The 21,899-nt window shown below is 41.9% G+C and overlaps 1 protein-coding gene across 1 annotated transcript in view; it reads left to right on the top strand.

The window, feature by feature from the left end:
* The window catches only part of prdm6 (PR domain containing 6), a 296,418-nt gene extending 285,636 nt beyond the window's left edge, over nt 1–10,782 (top strand). The window contains exon 7 of the mRNA XM_041186944.1: nt 10,668–10,782. Coding sequence (XP_041042878.1) covers nt 10,668–10,782 — 115 coding nt within the window. The remainder of the gene's footprint in view (nt 1–10,667) is intronic.
* The last annotated feature ends 11,117 nt before the right edge of the window (nt 10,783–21,899 follow it).

Here is a 21,899-nt window from a genome sequence, read left to right on the forward strand (position 1 = left end):
CGCTGATCTTTTGCTCTCTCTTTCTTATACACCAGGTTGCCCACAATAGAAGGGTGCAAAGCTGAACTAGCAGAGGACAGGCACAGCTTCACCCCTGAGCCCGATGGAGGGGATGGTGCCGCACATCATGTGTCTGGCTGCAACTGAGCCTGTTGCATCTGGCATTACTGAAAGCATTAGGATTATGGTGTGTTGCTGCCGATGGTGTGACCATAGACCTCTTGCTTTACACCCAACCTCCCCCTTCTGACTTTCTGCTTTCAAACTCCCAAGAACTGCTGCCTGCCCACTTGCAGCAAACTCAGAAACAAGAGCAACAGCAAGGCCACAGCACTGATGAAGAAGCACCATCGGATCTGACACTCACAGTCACCAACTCAAATACTAACACTGTACAAACTTCAGTGGCTAGTATAGAGTTAGAATCTGCATATGGTGAGTCACCTGACACAGGTGGGTTGCAGCCAGGCCAGGGGAAAGGATAATGTGTGTGCCAGCTTACTGGAGGGCGATGTTACAGACAAATTCTGCTACAGGAGATTCAGATAAGAACTTTGATGGGATGGCATACAGGAGAACTTTGATGAACGTGCACATTGAGATGTTTGGTGCAATGGCAGGTCCACCAGACAGCTTCCTATCACTGTCAAGGAGTGTGGAGGAGACCGCCTTCGACATAGCAGGGTGCTTCTTGCAGAGCTTGGGCACCCCATTCTTTCCAGAATGGCAGTAGTAGCCAACTTTATGACAGCAGTCACAGACGCAGCTATGATGCAGTGTGTGATGGTCACTGTATTAGCTTCCACTGCAGCACAGGTAGAAGCCTTCCAATATCTGAGTACTGTAGTGGAAGTTCAAACTGAGGTCATGAGGTCCATGCTTGCATACATACAGGCTCAGACTGCTGCCATCATGGGAGCTGACTTCAGTATTTAGGGGCATGCAGTATCTGACAGCAGTCCAGCAATCTATTCTCGAGCAGATTACTAGATTTGCTGAGGTGCTGAGCTGGGGGAGTGGCACTGGCTCAGTGGGGCTCAGGATTTCATATTGCTGTCAGTTTTTGATTCCGTGATACTGGGAATCTTCAAGGGCGGACTTGTTGAATTGGGTTCACTAGGAGGATCATTGGCTTCCCCAGTGCAGGCTGGGTACTGACAGGTGGCATGACAAGAATGCTGATCCTTTGGCACTGTCCCCCAAGCTGGAATATGCATTAAACTATAATATTGCGAAGCTAGCCGACTACTGTAAGACATGGTACCTACAGCTGAGCACCAGTAAAAGTCCTTAGCAGCTCCCACCTTCACAATGCCAGCACTAAGAGAGAACTCAACATCACTCTGGATGACCAGAGACCAAAGCATGATCCCCACCCTGATTATTTAGGCTTCACCATTGACAGAACCCTCACGTACAGACAGAACCTCAACAAGAATGCAGAAAACAATTAAAACCCGCAACAACATCCTCAGTAAACTGGTCGATATCTCATGGCGATCACAGGCCAAGACCCTAAGGACTTCTGCTCTTGCACACCAGTATGATACAAATCTGCCCAGTCAAACTTATCGATGTGCAACTGAACTCAACAATGCAACAATGCGCATCATCACAGGTGATCTCCAACCAGCTCACCTCCCCTGGCTCCCAGTCTGAACACCAATGCTCCCCCCCCACCCACCCCCACCCCACCCCCCAAACCACCCCCCTCCCCCCCACCCCCTAGCTCCCACCACCCCCCACCACCTCGTCCACATCAGGAGGGAAAGTACAACAAGAAAGCTACTGGTGAAGGTGTGCTTCAATACATGCCTGCCCTTAATGACCTCCTCAACCACCAGGAGTATGTTTTCCCTCTTGCTACCCCTTAAGGTTAAACCCACCACGCTAAGGAGTAAGAGCTGATGATCCATGGCAGGAAGATTGGCAGGAGAAAACACCGGTGACACCAGAAGCCATTCTCTCATTGCAGACCCCAGCTTTGATCTCCCACGGTGACAGTGGACTATTTAAACCATTTCCAGACAGGCCAAAGCCTTTGTACAGCCACCCAACATCAGTGGGGTTGTCAGGACCATCCAGGCTATAGCTGTGGTGCAATCCAAACAATGACTCACATTGACGAGGAGTGCCCAATAAACTTGTAGGTGGGATGGAAAGAACTCCATCTGACAAGGCTATGCACATGCTAAATAAATAGTGTGGCATAAACCTGCTGTCCTCTCTCAGGATGACAACATTCATCCTCCTATGATGGTTCTTATTGTGGGATCTTAGCCAAGAGAGCTCTATAATGAGGTGCCCTAAATGGATGGTGAGGTGAGCAATTGTAGAACCATGTTGAGGAAGGGAAGTTATGCCATGGGAAATGGAGTATGAGTAGGTCCTGTTGGACAGTAGGTCCAGAGCAAAGAGCAAAGGAGTTTGGATACTTCCTCCCTGTGACCTCTTCCTGCTCCTCTTCCCAAGGTGGTCTTTGGATTCCTGGTGGCAATGTTGTGGAGGGTGCAAGAGACCACCACAAACTTGGAGACGTGCTCCAGCCTGTACTGAAGGGTTTCCCCAAAATACTCCCAGGCATCGGAAACTTTGCTTCAGGGCACTGATGGTCTGTTCTACAATGTTCCTCGTAGTTTTAGCGCTCTCATTATACACTCACTGTCCTCATGAGGTCAGGTGGCAGACAGTGGGGGTGCAGGGTGAGGTGTGGTGGAAGGAGGCATCAGATATGCTTATGGGGGTAGCTGCTGTTCCCATGCAGCCACCCTCTGATTGTTCTTGGGGTTGCAAAGGTGATGGGAATTGCAAATTGCCTCAGAATGAAGGCATCATGGCTGCTGTCAGAATAGGGAACATTCACAGCCATGATGTATTGTACATGGTCACACACCAACTCCAAATTGATGGAATAGTAGCCCCTGTGGATCCTATATCTCTCCCCGTTGATATGGGGCCCTTGCAGATGCAAATGTGTACAGACAAAGCCACTCTGCACAATCAGGAATCCCACAATCCTGGCAAATCCATGTGGCTACTCACCCTACTTCTTCCCCCTTATGGCATATAGGGCTATCATCAGATACTGGGTGCTTCAATGGATAGTGTACTGGGAGATGTTGGATATGTCACCTGCTCGCACCTGGAAAGATCCAGTTGCACAGAAGCGTAATGCCACAGTGAGCTTTGGGGGCACTGGCAGTGCTGTCATCACCCTTGTGTGAGTCTCCACGTCGTATTCAAGGAGGGGGCACAGTTCTGTAACCACCTCCTTAGTGAACCGGAGTCACCTCATGTATTGCTCCTGGCTCAGGTGGAAATATGAGAAGTGAGAAGAATAGAGGCATAGACTATTTTCTAAATGGGGAGAGAATTCAGAAATCTGGAGTGCAAAGGGACTTGGGAGTCCTTGTCCAGGATTCTCTTAAGGTTAACTTGCAGGTTGAGTCGGTAGTTAGGAAGGCAAATGCAATGTTGGCATTTATTTCGAGAGGACTAGAATATAAAAGCAGGGATGTGCTGCTGAAGTTTTATAAGGCTCTGGTCAGACCATATTGTGAGCAATTTTGGGCCCTGTTTCTCAGGAAGGACGTGCTGGCCCTGGAGAGGGTCCAGAGAAGGTTCACGAGAATGATCCCAGGAATGAATGGCTTAACATATAAAGAACATTTGAGGACTCTGGGTCTTTCTTGATGGAGTTTAGAAGGATGAGGGGGGATCTGATTGAAACTTACAGAATACTGAAAGGCCTGGATAGAGTGGACGTGGGGAAGATGTTTCCAATAGTAGGAGAGACTAGGACCCGAGGGCACAGCCTAAGAGTAAAGGGAAGACCTTTTACAACAGAGATGAGGAGAAACTTCTTTAGGCAGAGAGTGGTGAATCTATGGAATTCATTGCCACAGAAAGCTGTGGAAGCCAGGTCATTGAGTGTATTTAAGACTGAGATAGATAGGTTCTTGATTGGTAAGGGGATCAAAGGTTACAGGGAGAAGGTGGGAGAATGGGGTTGAGAAACTTGATTGAATGGCGGAGCAGACTCAATGGGCCGAATGGCCTAATTTCTGCTCCTATGTCTTATGGTCTTATGGTCTAAGTGATATCAAAAAACCCATGGTGGGTAATCCTTCTGTGGAGCACCCTCCCCCACCCTCTCTCTTCATGGAGTTTCCCCCCTCTATAGCCTCTGCTCCATTTGTTGAACATGTTGCAGACCCAGAGGCTATGGAACCCAATTTTGTGGCCCAATATTCTTCTTGCTGATGTTCTATCTTTTATTCTAAATACAGCCAATAACAAATACTCACTTTCAACAAAAATTACCAGCACTGTGGGACGGTTGTTCTATACCCTATTTATCTATAAACATAAAAGTTTCGGTCTGAAATTTATAAGAATGCAATTCTGTAAGATAGTCCAGACCCATCAGCATTGTTGATTGTGGAGTTATATGGTTGGAGAGACAAGGGTGGCAACCCAACAGTATAAAAATAGATTGTTTGTCCTGTGTTACATTCTCCTAGACACATCATGCATAGGATGTAACTACTTTTGGGTGATGGTGCGAATTGGATAATAAACACCTCACCTGATGATCCTTTCCATTGAAGTCAGTGGAAAGGAAGTTCAGTCAATGTGTACAACGAGTGTTTAAGTTCATAATCACTCATTTTATAGCATTACCCAAAGTTAAAATAATCCTTATAATGTCAAGTTTTGGCTCATAGGAAGCAGGGGCTTACCATTTAAAGCTGCTCTTTTCAGCAAGCAGGCATGAGTGTTTAACAAAGGCTATTAAATCATCAGATCTGACAAACGCAACACGTGCAAATATTGAAGACTTTGCCAGCTCGGATCAGTTCTCAATCAAATATTAGTGTCATACAAGAAACAATGGGGGTGAGCTGGGAAGGGTGGGGCATTAAATGACAAGGGAAGGTGGGTGGGTGGTGGAATGCCCATCATCTTCACACTGCCATACCATTTTGCTAGCAACGGGGAAGGTGGAGGATGACCTTTCTGCCCAGAGGCCAATTGAGCCACTTAAGTGGGCAATTAAGGGCCTCTTCCAACTGCCGCTGGCACTTTACCAGCAGTGGTTGGGCCCTCCACCACCTGGAAGTCTAGCTGTGGCTTCACAGTGGGCTTGGAGGGGTGGCTTCATATTCATGCAACCTTTGGCCCATGAAGGAGCCCCCTGGCAGCAATGGCTGCCCTGCAGCAAAGGCATCACCTAACCTCAGGAACCCATCCCTCTTTGTATGGGCCTGCCTGACTAGCCCAACTGCCCCCCAGTACCCAATTACCTGACTGGCAGGGCAGCATTCATCCATAGTGTTCTCTTGTTCCAGGTGCAGTCCCAGCAGTGTCCACTGTGCCCGATGGTGCTGCTGAGCTGCCAGCCCTCCAATTGATCAGCAGCTCCTGGAGATGGGTGGCTGTTCATTAAAGGGGACGACAACCCCAATGCCAACCAATTAGTTACCTGACCCCTGTAAAATGTGACCATGGAGCTGCATATGGCCAAGTCTGGGATGCCCCTGGCTTTCAGGTCCATCGTGAGAACTGCTCGGTGAGAATAAAATTCTGGCCAATACATCAGTGAGCAAGTGGTCAAACCATGGAGCACCACTTCTGTGATATTTTACCCTCCCTCCCTCCCTCCCTCCCCTTTTTCAAAAATTGATTTATTACACTTTTATTTTAATGTCTTTCACTTTTTTCCCAATTCATTTATTTCATGCACATGATGAGCGTTAGTACCAGACAATGGAAATCTTTCAATTTCAGGCAACCAACATCAGCATCAAACAATTTCAGGTTATATTAAAAACATGATAAAGTACAATGCACTGTACTATCTGTACTCTGCCCCAGCAACCAGCCTCAGCCCCAACCTTCGCACACCACTCTCTCTGAGATTATTAATTTGTGTCCAACTAGGTCCATTATGTACTGGAGTAATGCCACCCACACACATTTCACATTAGACCTCAACAGCCAGTAGCTAGAGGGCCCTTTCTTCCTCCCAATCTGGGCTTTAATTTGAATCCATGTCCTAGAGATAAAGGGGCAGTCAGTGACCCACTGCAGCACCTAATTCTCCATTTTATACCAATAATTTATCAAATTTTGCACACTCTATTTAAGGAAGCATGTCAAAGTTATAGAGAAAGTACAGAAGAGAATTATTAAGGTGCTAACAGGTATATGAGAGGCTTTAGTCCTGAGGAATGACCAGAGAAAAGCGGAATTTTTTCATTAGGAACAGGAAGGTTAAGAAAGACATTTGATTGGGTAAATAGGGAAAGTTCATTTTCACTGCTTAGTGAGTTGAAAGCAAAAATGAAGGTTCAGGAGTGTATGTCAGAGGAAGGGAAATTGGTTCATATAGCACCACTTCTAGCACTGCTATGCAGACTTACCTTGATTCCCTGCTAACAGACAGCGCTGTGGGCTGCAGTAATGTCATTAAAGGACACTGTGTGGGCCGTGCAGGTAGTGTCCCACAGTAATACCTCATTGAGGTAATTGGTAATGGTATACAAATAAATTTCTTCCCTAGAGTTGTTAGAACATGGAAAGTTCTACTAGAAACATTATTGGAAGCAGACCAATAATAACCTTTAAAAGGAGATGCAAAAAAATGTTTGAAAGTTAAAAAAGCTATATAGGAGGTTGAAAGGATGTTCCCCCTTGTGGGAGAGAATAGAACAAGGGGACACAGTTTAAAAATAAGCGGTTTCCCATTTAAGACGGAGATGAGAAGAAAATTTTTTTCTTAGAGGATTGTGAATCATTGGAATCTCTTCCCCAAAAAGCGGTGGAGACAGAGTCATTGAATGTTTTTAAGACAGAGGTAGATAGATTCTTGACTAACAGGGAGTCAAAGGTTACTAGTGAGTAGGTGGAATGTGGAGTTGAGACCACAATCAGATCAGCCATGATCTTATTGAATGGTGGAGAACGCTTGAGGGACTGAATGGCTTACTCCTGCTCCTAATCCATGTGTTCGAATAGGGTTAGGGGAGAGCAACACAGTTAAATGGATAACTCAAGAGTGCAAGCATAGGCACAATGGGCCACAGCCTTCTCCATAACTTTGACATGCTTCTTTAAGTAGAGTATCCAAAACTTGATATAATAGTCTTTCTTGGTGTTGCGTAATTCTGTGACTTTACTAGTCACAGTACGTGATATCTACAATTGTCTTCTGGACAAGAAGTTCCCTTTTAAGATCGATAGACATCAGAAAGTGAGTTGAATGTTTTTGCAAAGTTTATAAGCCTATTACTGCATCCTCTACATATTCAACAAAACTTTCTCCTGTTCTCATTATTCTGTTGAATCTTACAAATTTCCAATCAATCTGATGTTGCCTCTTAAAAGCCATTTGGATAACGCAGAGGAATTTATAGCTCAAGTTACAAGGTTCTACCCTATTAGTCTGAAGTACATATAGTTCCATGAACTGCACAGAGAGTGGAGGTCTTTCCAGTTCTGACTGATCTTTTGGTGTATTTACAGTAAACGCTTCCAAGAAGCGTTTCCTGCAGTTGTTGCCATGAAAATGAATCTCTGCTTAACAATTCCACAGTGAGGCTGTATCACTCGATCTATGTGATGTTATTTTGCCTTTCTCTTACATCACTTTGATGACTTTTTTTTTGGAAGTAGCGTTTTTTGCGTATTAGCGGCTGGTCACTATTTTCGCTGTACAATAAAGTGTTTGGAGAGAAATTCAGTCATTTTGATTTAAATGTGCACTTCTCAAGTAGCTTGCTGAAGAAGAAATATATATATATTTAAATAGGTTTGTAATCTATCAAAAAAAACACAAAATGCCAGAAATATATAGCAGGTTTCATCTGAATTTTGAATAGGCCAATATTTTGGCTGTCAACCTTCAACTGAGCACAAATTTGCAGTCATAGATTTCATTCCAAAATACCATTTCTTTTATAAGCTCCGAAGTAAAATTTATACATAGATTTAAATCTGTACAGGTGAACCTAGCTTCAAAAGCAAGAGGAATCCATCCACTGACCCATCCCACCCTGCACTGCAAGGTGCACTGAATCTGTCTAGGTGCACAGAATTCCTAGTTCTGCATTATTTTATTAGTCCTAGGAGGTACTGGTGCCGGTGAAGGGGCAGTGAGGTCAGGTACAAATGCAGGTCACTCCCTCAGCAACCAAAAGATCATGAATTCACCTGAGAACCGACTTGACCACCTTCAGCCTACCACCACCCCAAAACAGACCTGGACCCTGGAAAATGCTCATCAGCCAGGTTTTGGGGCAGGTCACAGCACCACATTTTCTTGGTGTTGTCAACTGACATCCAACCAGGAAAATGATGCTGTTGAACATCCCTTCCTGCCTCATTTAAATTACTCCAATAGGCCTGTACCTAACCCTGGCCAAGCACAGTGCCCCAGAAATCGAAGCCCCAGAAATCCAGGGGGCTTTGTAAAAAGAGAAGGGGGAAGGACAAGTGAACCAGGTCTCCATCCTCTTTCCTGCTCTTGACACCCAATGAAAATGGTTAATTCCTAGCAGCACAGATCAGGTAAATCAGCCTTTTAAAATCTCAGTTTTAGAAGGTAGACTTCATTTACATTTTTAGTATACGATTGAAGCTTTGAAAATTCTCAAGATGTTCCATGCATTGATTGCTATGATGAAGGGTTCATAAAACAGGAAACTCAGCACTGAATTTGCCATCATTAATAATCTGTTGCCACAATATTTGGTTTATTTCAGAGGGTAGCGAAAGCAGGACATTCAGCTTTTAAGCTGTTTTCCTGTCATAAGACTACCAATAAAAAGACCTGTTGTTATTAAAACATGAGCAATACCCGCACTGCTATTGACGTTCAGTTGAGGCCTTCTTTCTCTTACAAATTTAAAAATTAACAAATTGCGTATTGCACAGTATTACAAAGGGTGGGATTTTCCTTGAATTGTACTAAGTGCGGTAGCGGGTATAAAAATCGGTGTTTTTTCCACCAGCTGCAATAGTATTACATCGCGTTTACAGCACAGAAAAAGGTCATTCAATCTAACAGATCTGTGCCAATGTTTATGCTCCACATGAGCCACCTCCACCCTTCATCTAACCCCATCAGCATATTTTTCTATTGCTTTCTCCCTCATGTGTTTATTTAGTTCCCCCTTAAATATATCTATGCCAGTCAGCTGTTCTATTCTTTGTGGTGACACACTTCACATTCCAACTGTTTTTTGGGTAAAGAAGTTTCTCCTGAATTCCCTATTGAATTTATTAGTAACTATAATATATTTATAACCCCTGATTCTGGTTTCCATAATATTAGAAGTAAGGGGGAGAAGTTAAATAGAAATATTTTTACATTAAGCTTACTAAGACTATGCCATTTGTTACCAGAGAAACTACTGAAGCTGACAGTGTGTATTGGTTTAAAAGGCAAAAAGATTTATTTCTGACTGGAGAAGGCATCGATATATATATTGACAAGGTTGAATGACGTGGTTGAGAAATATTTAAAAGACTTGTTGGGACTTGTGGCCATTTGTTAAAAAAAATCAAGATTGTGGAGAATTGGTGTTTTAAATACCCTTTCCCTGTGATGAATGTTGTTGGTTTATTAGTCCATTTCCCCTATGAGATTCTGACCCTGCACAGTCCAAATTCTATATCGACACCAGCATGAACTATTTTTATTTTGTATAAAATTTTCCTTAAATTTCCTTTGTAGGGGAAGAAATTGCCCCAATTGTTAAGTAACTCCATTGACTTCAGTTGACATAAGATGCATCAAGGAATTTTTGTACACATACTCACAAGATTGACTAATATTTTGTTTTCTTATTTTGAGCACAAACCTTTTAACCTGTGCTCTAAGGCAATTAGGTACATCTTTTTAAAATATCAGTGAACCCTGGCTAATTCTAACATTTGCTGCCTTTTATCTGCTTTTACAATGACAGAACCTAAGAGTTAGATATTTATTAAATATTTGTAAGGTTGTACAGTTGCCATTCAAACACTGCCACATAGAAGCTCTTTAGAAAGGACAATCTTTAAAGGAAAGGAATTTTATTGCCAGTTTGCAGCCAACGATAGAATGGTCTGAAAACCTGAGATTAAATTGCATTTTTCAGCAATGAAGGATTCTTGAATGCTGCTGAAAAGGTAACTGTGCCTCTGATATCTGAAGCATCATTCTATATTTAAGCATTGAGACTATTTTCCTGAGTCTTATGTGCCATTTCCAGCACCTTCCATGTGATTTTGAATTACTGAAAGGTGAGATTTAGTCTGTCATCAATTTCTCCTAGGACTCTTGAGCATCCGACAGGCCTGCTCCTTTGATGGCATGCTCCTGAAAATCTCTTTTTGTTCTTTATCTATTTGAACTGACAGTGATCAGGACCATAACAGGACAGGCATCTCTTGAGAAATCACCTTCCTCCCTGCCTATTGACAGATTCCTCTGTTCTGAATCAAGCAGACCTTGTCCCGTCACTTGCATCAAGGCTGGGGAGTAGCCACCAATTAGACCCTGGGAGCCTTGTAAAATCTGCAACCACTTTTAAGTGTCTGTTCAGATTAGTTGGGATGAGAATATGCCCATCACCCTTTACATGCAGCTCCCTGTCTCAATTTTATCTTTGCTTCCACAGGTGCGAGAAGTGCGATCGGAGCTTCACACAAGCCACGCAGCTGAGTCGACACCAGCGGATGCCCAATGAGTGCAAGCCAATAACAGAGAGCACAGAATCAATTGAAGTGGATTAACTGATTGACTGGCTGGAATTAAACTGCAAGGAAAGTCATGATTAAATGTCATGGACACTTAAGCAAAACCAAAGATTTCCTCTGAGCAACTTTCAATCAGTCCCAGAAAACCAAAAGCAGTAATAAAATAAGTAAGATGTTTAAAGATATTGATCTTGGCATGGGAGAGAGAAAAAGAGACCAGAAGAAAAGATTATTTATTTATGATTAGAGATACGACGCATTTCAGTGGACAAAATCAAAAAAATAGGAGACTTGCATAGATTCTTATGCCCAGAATATAATACATTTCTAAGAACCTTTTAATTGTTATTTAATACCAAAGCTAGAAAACATATTAATTAGTGGGTTCAGCAATCCACAGTTGTGACTGAGAATGCACATTGTTTTATTGCACCTTTTTAAGCATGACTTGAGGGACACGGATCCTTTCTCCTTTTTTCCCAGTCGTAATGTCTACATGGTAACATGAAAAGCAAAACTTTGCGTTCTGAATTAAAGAGTCCCTGATTCATTGTAAAATACAAACAAAGGTATGTTCAGTATCTTTTCCTTGTCCAATTAGGGCTCTCTGCACTGTTCAGTACTATAGACCTTTCAAAACAAAACAGTTTTTCTATTTTACTAATCAGACATTCAAAATGTAAAACGGCATCAAAGGAACATTAACTGAAAATGTATCGCTGCAGGACAGCTGCTAACCTGTCTGCCAACAGAGCCACTATATCAGAGGCACATAAGTAAGTTGGAACAAACATTTGGCTATAAATTCTCTGGCAGAATAATAATTCAACTTGTGTTTGGCCTAAGGGTGAAATGCTTCTTTTGATTACATTATCCTGCATGATTAATTCTTCTAAACATGTCTATTACTTTTGAGCACTAAACTTAATGTAAAACTAATGAAAATGTGTTTAACACTTGTTAAGCTAGCAACTTGGTACCAGTACACCCTAGATGCAGAGTAAAGGCAATACCAAGTTTGTAGTGTAACAAGTTCCTCTCACACCCTCTATGCAAGAGGGCCTGTCTACACTTTCATGTTGTGTGAGCTCCATTACTAACAGCTGAAATCAACTTAAAGTGAATGAAGTTTGGTCATTGATGTGACTGGTATGAGCCTGCTCCCAGAACTGAGGTTGGTACTTGTGTGGCTGGAAAAAGTGAGCACGCACACTGATCATTCTGGTATATCTGTAACTCTAAGAATGCATAATACACTTGATGTGAGAGAAGCTTCTTAATTCTGTCACTTCATTTAAATGGCATTGGTGTTCTTGTCCTTCTCTTACAGCACAACAGCACCTTCAGAAAGAATTGTCTAACCTATTGAGTGACATTGTAAAAATTTAAGATGAATGCACAGAATGAATATTGTTAGCCATTAATATTGTTCACCATTCCCTTCACACACAAGTTTTCATTGATTATATTACTACAGTGAGCCATAGAGAAAAACACATTAAAATGCTTAGATATCTACTGATATAAAACACCCAATGCAAGCTACTAAATACTGCATTTTGTATTTTCATTTACTTCTGGCCACAATGAAGGACTGATACTTAACTCATGGGCTAGAAAGCCAAAAAAAAAAGCATAATGACAGGAAATTGCCCATATAAGAAACCATGGTTATTTATACTCTGACTACTTTAAATTGAGATGCCTAAATGTGCCTTAAAGGTACTAGCATCCCTGAACCACCACTGTACTGGCCAAAGGATTGATTTTCAGAAGACATCTTTGTTCTGCCTGACTGTTGAGTGATGCAGTATTACTGAGAACACTTCACGCTGGAATAAAGGCAAGGGGGCTTTTTAAATTACAAGACAATGTCACTGTGTTTTAGCCATTTGATGGCTGCCATATTTCTGCACTACTGGGTTTTTTTTAAGTTTACTTCAAATGAACTAAGAAATGTTTGTAACAGTACAATTTTACGTTACTCAATTTAAAAGAAATTGATTTTGACAGAAGATCTCCTGGTAGGAGTAGCTACAAGAAGGACAGGACAAGAGGAATTTGAACATTCAGCATAAAGATACAAACACAATCTTTTTTATAGGTAGCGTATAGTAAGAAATAAGCATTGTATTTTGAAAGCCAGAAAGCTTTTGAGTTCTTTTTCAACTATTAACTGTCCTATCCTGGCAAATCCTTACTACATTATAGCCACTATGAAAATGATCAAGGCTAAACCTTCATACTTTTGTTTTCAGCAAATATTTCTCGTCTGCATTTTTCTGTTGACCGGAATTGTGAACTATTTTGTATAATGTTTTTTTTTCACTGTGCTTTTTTATGTTAATGAGTTGATTTGTGCCAGGAGCTAATAACTATTGGTTAGCCAATCAGAATTTTAAATGCTACTCAGCCACCCATTAACAATTGATAATAGGTTCATACCCCTGCTGAATACAAGTACATGGCTTAGTCACAATGTACCACTTACTATACCACATTTTGAATGACTCAGAAGTTAGCAATGGAATTAGTTTGGCATGATGGTTGTCATATGTATGGCTGTTATAAAAAAAAACACAAAAATAAAATTAGTAATGTGTGGATACAATGTTTAGTTCACCATAAAAGAAATACTTTACTCAATGGACAGTTACTTTTGCTCATATGTAATTTTTGACTAAAATCCCTACCCCATTCCCCTCCCCTACAGCATTAGACCTTGGATACTAATCGTCAATTGTGGTTTTGACAATGGAAGAGCTACCCAATGACCAATCTAGAAATAATTTTAAAAAGTGGTATAAAGTTCTTGTATTATTTAGATAAATGGCACAAAGTATATATCTTGTCACTAATAGCTACATTAGAGGGGGCAACAAGTATTATTATGGACTATTTTTTGCATAATTGTTTTTGATTAATTTTCATTCATCTATTGCATTCCCTGAGTAAATTTTAATACTGCAAATTATTTTCTGAACATTTTCTGTTGAAAAATAAGGAGGGCTCTTTTTTATACTGTTAAGCAACTTTGGCCAGAATGAATTCTAGCTCATTGCTTTTAATGTAGTTTCCCAAAGGAAATAACACCACAGAAAAAAACACTGAATTTACCTGTGCTAAAAATGAAGTCTAGTTTGTTTTAATATGACTTGTACTATGTACATATGTTTTAATATGCCATTCTATAGAAAGGGTAGATGAATAAAAAGAAAGCTAAATTTAATATATACTTGTGGACTAAACATTACCATTTCAAAGATGAATACTTTTATTTGATACAACCTCTGTCCAGATAAAACAAAAGCATTGAGTGACTTCAAGATGGCCACCCCAATTTTGGACACATTGTGTGGATTCAGTGACACCGACAGCGTTATAAGCAAACCAAGAGAAGGTTTTTCTATTACTGGTATAATGACTAATGGCTTTAACTCTTCACTACTGGCAGTCCTGTGGCTTTGATTGAAATGGCAAACCAAGAGGAGGAGCTGTAAAGTGGAAGAAGCCTTGGGAATAATAACTCTCTGGAGGTCACTGAGAATGACTGTGATTTATTATCAATAAACATTTCCTTTACAAATAGTCTCCTTTTTCTTGTCTTTTTGCTTTATTATGCACAATAATAACTACAGAAAAAAAGGTGTGTGTATTCATCCCAAAAATGTTATTAATCAAGTCTAATTAACACAAAGCCTCATACAACTGTTTTAATACTGTTTATACATTTTAATATTGTTGCAGTACCAAATCTTCTTTTTACATAGTGGTTTTACTTTAAAGTGATTTTAATTATTATATTGAAGTTTCTCAATGTAAGTGGTTAGAAGACAGACACAAATGATATTCATTTACATTATGCATTTGAATATGATTGCAGTTTATTAACCAGCATTTTAAAAATAATATGCCAAAAATAGCTTCGTTAATATTTTACATAGCTATAATGGAAAATATTACCAACACATTATTCCTTTTCCATATTTTGCTGATGGATAAACATGGTATTCAATCAAAAAAAATTAGAAATAATTTATGAAATCGAATAGTGTAGGTGGAAAGTATTTTATGATTGACGTCGGTCCACTGAAATGCAATACGCTTATTCCATATTGGTGCTATTATAAGCTGTACGTTCATTTTATTTTACAAGGTTAGTTCTAACATTCTGTACAGAACTGTGTGAACATTTTCTGATTGCAAAAGAGCCACTAACTGGAAATCTCTAGATTTATTGACCAATCATGAAACAATATTTTGAATTAAATAGTACAATGCTCCTGTCTAAAGTGACTGTCAAAAATACAATTATTTATTGCGCACGCTATTTTCTAATGAAATATCTTTAGGGTTTTCCATTCACAATACCACACTGACAGTGACATTTCTGTGCTAGAGAGATGGGGAGTCATTTTTCCCTTCATTGACTCGGCAGTAATCTTGTAAAACAGATCACCTGCTCATTGTGGAACCTGGCCAATTTTCATCACATTGATTTCATTGGGAAGAAAAATCAGCCAAGTTCCACAATAGGTGTACGATTTGCTCCATTAGATTACTGTCCAGGCAGTGAAAGTAGAAAATGATGCCCACTGAGTCCATTTAGTCAAATGCATTCAGTGCCTGTCAACAAGGGCCATCTCTGGTAGACCACTGGCAAATCTGACAGGGTTTGCTGGGTGGCTTTCAGGAGACACGGGGAACCCACGTGAGGCCCATTAAATCCCTGAGCAACCATTAAATCCAAGCGGGCTCAGGGATAATTGGCCTTAGGTGCTTCATTACTACATCTAATTGACAATGGGTGGGGTTCCCGTGTCCAGCCTCCCACTAACTTAGGAACAGTTTTCCCAACGTTGGGAATTGGATGTGAGTACGCTCACCCAATTTTCCTGCCCTCCCACCATGCCACTGCCCCCTTCCCCACCATGCAACATGCCTATCCCATTAAAATCTGCCCATTGCTCTGTGGGAAACCCAGAAGCAAGTGCAACATGTCGGTCAGCGGTACTTTAATGCAGTCGGAGCAGGAATATAAACAGCCATGGCTGGAGTGACAGGGGTTTGCCATGAAGTAGAAAAAGGAAGAGTAAAGTGTTGAGGTTGCACCGGGATATGTATATGGGTGCCTGAGAGAATGCTATACTGGGGAATTCCTGTGCGTTAGTAGAATGACTTAAATTGTATTAGTTTGCACAAATTGAAAAATCTTGCCGAACTTGTTGGGTGGCAAATCACCTTTTCACATGCTTGATGATAAATAGGAAAACATGAATTGACAGCTATCAATGAGGGGATGTGCAAAGGGTGGTAGTTTGTTTGAAGGGATTCTTTATGTCAGTGGAATTGGGGAGGGTGTGATTCTGACATCAATCCACTGGTGCAACCTTCGTGAATCCTGGGCAGCAATGTGAGTAGCTGGTGCTGCATTGCCATCATCACCTTACCCCTTTCCTCAGAATTGTCTACCGACAATGTGCGCTCTTTGTCTACAGAATAAATGATTGCTATTTTATACAAAGCAAAGTACTGAAAATGCTGGAAATCTGAAATAAAAACAGAAAATGCTGGAAATACTTGGAAGGACTGGCAGCAACTTTGGAGAGAGAAACAGAGTTAATTAGTGGAATTCTCCTATGCCCCTGCCACCAGGATCAATAGCGGGGGTGGGGTGGGGGGGGGGTGGGGGGGGGGGTGGGGGTGGGGAAGAATTCGGCAGGAGACCCAAAATTCAGTTTCATGCTACAGCGCGATTTTCCAGTGCTGCCTGCCATGGCGGATTGGGAATCCCACTGGAGGCTGGTGTGCAAATGAAGGCCCGACCAGAATTGCCCCTCCCACCCGATTCTCCATTGCGCCCGCATGGCGCGCAAAAGGCAGGACTTAGCTTTAGGGCCTTGCTCAGCTTGCGGACATCCGAGGAGAAGAAGAGGATGGAGGACTTCCGCTGCCGGACCCTGGAACATGTGCGTCGCATGGTGGGTGGGAGCCCCATCCACATGGCTCCTCCGCAAAGCAGCTTGCAGAAGGTGAGAGGTATCCACACAGCAACTTCGACTTCACTGAGGCTTCCGACTTCCAGGGACCTCGTCATGAGCTTCAGCGTCCTTCCAGGGACTTTAGCATGGACTCCAGCACTCTTCCATTTACGTCGCAATGGGGAGGTACGGATGAGTGGTGAAGGAGATTGGGGGGAGGAAATGTCTAGGTCTGAGGGTGTTATTTATTTATTTATTATGTGTTCACTAATGTCTAGTGTAAAGACAATGGGCAGAATTTTGCCCTTGGATGGCGGGCGGGTCTCCCCGGCTCGGTGGCAAGCAAGCAACCGACCCCCGCCGCCGAAACGGGCCCCACCGCCATTTTGAGTGGGCGGGTCAATTAAGGCCCCCCCCCAGCGGCCTGCCCAATGGGAAGCTCTATGCGCTTCCTGTGTGGGGGTGGGAGGGAATCCCCAACTGTCAAAGTGCGCTCTTTCACGCATGCCTGTGAAAGAGCTCACATCTCCCTGACAGATTAGTGACAGGTTAAAAAACTCTAAAAATAGAAAAATAAAAAAATTATTAACATGTCCCCCTCATGTGACAAAGTCACACGAGATGGGACATGATAATAAGAAGCACTGAAACTTTATTAAAGTTTTTAAGCACGAATATGAAACCTCATCCCGCCAATGGATGAGGTTTCATGTTTTATCAGAAGCCGCTGGGGCTCCTGGCCTGCCCGCCAGCCTTAAGGTTGGACGGGCAGGGTCTTTATTGATCTTAATTATCCTGTCAATGGCCTCAGTTGGCCATTGATAGGTCTGCGGGTGGACAGCTGATTGCGCTGTCCGCCCGCCTTCCTGAATATTTAAATGGACCGGGATGATGTCAGGGGTTCCTCCCAAGGTCATTTTCCCATCGGCGAGCGGGCCCCGCCCCCAAATCGCCGACGGGAAAATTCTGGCCAATATTTGTTTTCAATATTACTGTGGGATATTGTGAAGCAGGCTGTGTGTAGGTTATGTGTATGTGTGACTAATTTAATTAGACTGAAAACAGTCGAACTGCCATGTTTAAATCATCAAAGATTCAGGCATTTTGAAGTGGAAACAAGTGAGCTAAGATGGGAAACCAGTAAATACAACATGAATAGGAATTTGCAATAGGAGATGAGCAAGGAGTCGAATTTTTAGCTGTTGAATTTTAAAGAGATATCAAAGGAAATTTTACAACTGGCAAAGATCATAAATAAATAAAGCAAAATTATTAAGTTTAATTTTCCCGAAAGCGGTGGCCATAAAGACAACATGAAAGGTTTTTAGATTTTGGGAGAGGTAACTTTCAAAATAAAGTTAAAAACTTTAAAGATGAAAGGGGAAGAATTGTATTTAAGGAAAGATTGAAAGCTATATGAGGTGTATGTGTGTGGCCAAGTGATCTTGAAGGGAGCGCTGTAAAGGAAGCAGCTCCTAGCCATTCCAGAGAAGTGTCTCATTGTTCTAGAAGGCAACTATATGATGGTCTAGCCCACTCTGCTACAGAAGACAGCACAAAACCACTGGATGCATAATTAATTACATCGGAGGCCAGAAGATACTGCAGGATTTCCCGTCGACCTCTGCAGCTGGATTCACTCCCCATCCCTGCTCCCATCACGGGACATGGTCCAGCAGGGGAGGATTCTGTCCAATGTTTAGGTCTATACCATTGATCATAACTGGAAAAAGACAGAGGGCAGAAGTTTTCCCTCATCCGGTGGGCATGGACCCAACCCGAACTGGAATAAAATAGTGCACGATGACATCGGGCAAGTGTCCCAATGTCATCGCTCACTCTCGTGGTATTTCGCTCAACAGGCGTGTGTGAGATGTGGCAGAATGCCCGCTAACAATTAAGAGGCCCTTAACCAGTTAATTAAATCAGGTTTTCCACTGCCTGTCCAACCATTCGGTTGTTGGGGGGGTGCAGGCAAAAAGGCCAAGGAATCCTCATCCACAGGATGTCAATTAAAAATAAAATAAAAATATTTAGATCTCATTTATAACACGTCCCTACTCATCTAACTGAGTCATATGAGGGGAGATGTTTACCTTATTTTTTAAATCTTTATTTGTACTGTTGTAAATCTTCAGCTCCCTGGAGCAGCTCTGTGCCTTCAGGGAGATTACAGTGCGCACTCCCACGCAAATGCACAAAACTTCCACGCTCGCCCTCCTCCCAACCGCCACCCCAGCAATGCTGGGCATTGCAGCGCACGCGTCGCGCTGGCTGGCTGGCCGTTAATTGGCCTTCCAGCGTGAAATCGCAGTCAGCCCGACCAGGTAAGAATCCTGCCCAGAAATACCAAAGCGTTTAAGCAAGCAAAAGGGAGGAGGGTGGGAAAAGGAACAAATGCGAAGGTCTGTGATAGAGTGGAAGGCACGAGAGATTAAATAAAAAAAGAGTTGATCATACAGTTGGCAGCAAGAAGAAAAGGATGTGTTGTTATGACCCTGTAGAGACAGATAACTTTTAAAAGACAGGAATTCCCATGATGCCAATGGAAATGACTGAAGAACAAAAATTCACTTTTTAAGGCTTCTATTGCAACAAACAAACTAAAATCAACATTGATCAAACATTTATTAAAAGGCTACAGATGCACCAAGCTAAGTAAAAAGACAGGCTTTGCATGAACTAACTAATGCAATCAGAATGTACCTTACGAAACACTTTTACTCTACAACATGCAACTGGCACAAATGCAGCTTTAAAAGGACAACTTATTGTTCTTAAACATTTCAATTTAAACATTCAGTCCCTCCTCCACCATCAACGCAGAGTGGCAGCAGTGTGTATTGTGTAGCAACTCACCAAGACTCCTTTGACAGCACCTTTCAAACCTGCAACTTCTACCACCAAGAAGGACAAGGGCAGCAGACGCATGGGAACACCTCCGCCCGCAAGTTCCCCTCTAAGCCACACACCATCCTGACCTAGACAATATTGCCATTCCTTCACTGTTGCTGAGTCAAAATCCTGGAACTCCTTTTCCAACAGTACTATGGACATACCTACACCACATGGACTGCAGCGGTTCAAGAAGGCAGCTCATTACCACCTCCTCAAGGGCAGTTAGGACAGGCAATAAATGCTGACCTAGCCAGCGACACTCACATCCCGTGAAAGGATAAAAATATCTTGTGTTTGGGCACTCAACAGCCTTTTGGATTCAACATTGCATTCAATAATTTCACACTGTAATCTCTGCCCCCTTTTTGTATCCTTTTATTTTTGCAAGTTTCAGTTTTAGTCTTGTTTTTCCCTTGTTATTGCTTTCCAATACTAGCTGTTCATCATGCTTCCATTCACACTTCCTCTAAACACATCTTTTGTCTCTTTACTATTTTCATTACAACTCCCTTTTGCCTTGCCCTAACAAATCTTTTATCATGTAATCTCTCCTGCCCTCTGACCTATCCCTTTTGAACTTTTCCTACCCTCCCCACTTTCACCTACTTAAAACCTATTACAATTCTAACTTTTCCCAGTTCTAATGAAATGTCACCATCCTGAAACGTTAGCACTGTTTCTCGCTCCACAAATGCTGCCTGACCAGCTGAGTATTTCAAATGTTGATTTCCATGCAGTGCTGCTTAACTGCAGCAGGAGCTGCTGATACCAACATGTGTGGTCTCAGTGCCTGCACTGCTGTTAATATTTCACTACTCGTTTGAGATTTAAAGGGCTTCTACCGACCTGGCACATTCCTATGACTCTTCATGTTTCAAGATTTCATACTTCTTCAAATATTACCCCAGATCCTTTCTATAGAAAGGTTACAATTTTGAGTCTTACATTCTTTCTTTTGCCATCCTCTATTCCGCACAATCACCTGGCTTAAAAATAATTACTACTTTTGAACAGGAATGTATGTGAGTTTCTGGACCACTAATTTAGCCTTTCCCCCCAGTGCAAAGTATCTTACGTTGCCTTGATACTTCCTTCTGACGCAATGGATGGGAATGGAGCTCTCCATATCACAACATTTATTTTTGATTTTATGTTACACAGCAAAAAAAATGATAAAGAACGTTTCCTTTTTACCTTTAATTACTAGTAGAAAGCTATATTTTAGACAACAAAATAAAAAAGGACAAAAAACCAAAAAAAAATATGAGCCTAGATGAATTCCTTGAGGGACAGCGTAATAAACGATCAGGGTCTGAACGAAAGTTACAAATGGCATTCTCTGTGACAGTGAACATGGTACATTACCTGTCCATCTCCCTTAACTTCTCTGCAGCCTTTGGCATGGTCAATCACATTGTCTTCCATCAATGCCTCTTCCCTGTTGTCCAACAAAGAGGCACCATTCTTGCTTGGATACTCTCTTACCTACGCGAGTAAAGTCAAGGCATCTCCAGCAATGGCTCCTCTTCCCATCTCCACACTATTACCACATTTTTAAGCAAAATGAAGAACATTGGAATTGTGACAAGAGTAACAAAACATGACGAGAAATATAAGACATCAGCTTAGATTGGTAAGTGCTGGATCTTCCTCATTAAATCTACTAACATTAATTGAATATATAATTAAGGCAGTTCAAGGGGAATTTAGTAGATGGAATATACATAGGGAGGGAAGTTCTGCAGGGATTCTTTGGATTGTCCACTGTAACTTTGGGAGAAAAGCTGTGAAAACCATGGAAAATTTATGTAAACTTTATGTCATTTTTCTTGAGTTTCTGAGGCTCTTGAACCAAAGATATGACAGATGAAATGGAAATGCACCCCATAGGCTTAAGTAAAGCCTTTGGCAATATTAGCACAAAAGAACTTACTTTAAAAGGTAAAGAGGCAAAGAATAGAGAAATGAGTAACCAAGTGAGTCAAAAGATGCAAATGGCAGTTACAACAGGAGCAGCATCAGCATAATTCATAGCAGAGTCATAGAATGTTTACAGCACAGAAAGAGGCCACTTGGCCCATCATGTCTGTGCTGGCTGAGAAACGAGCCACCCGGCCTAATGCCACTTACTATTGAGCTTGTTTCTGTTGTTTTCAAAATATATTAATTTTGAGGAACGGAAAGTAAAAAAGCTTTCTGAGTTCACACTGAACCAAATTGGGAGAGGTCAGAAATAATGGGGAACGAGTAAATCAGTTGCACCATGCCTCCAAC

This window comes from Carcharodon carcharias, chromosome 4, assembly GCF_017639515.1.
Source record: "Carcharodon carcharias isolate sCarCar2 chromosome 4, sCarCar2.pri, whole genome shotgun sequence".
Classification (NCBI taxonomy): domain Eukaryota; kingdom Metazoa; phylum Chordata; class Chondrichthyes; order Lamniformes; family Lamnidae; genus Carcharodon; species Carcharodon carcharias.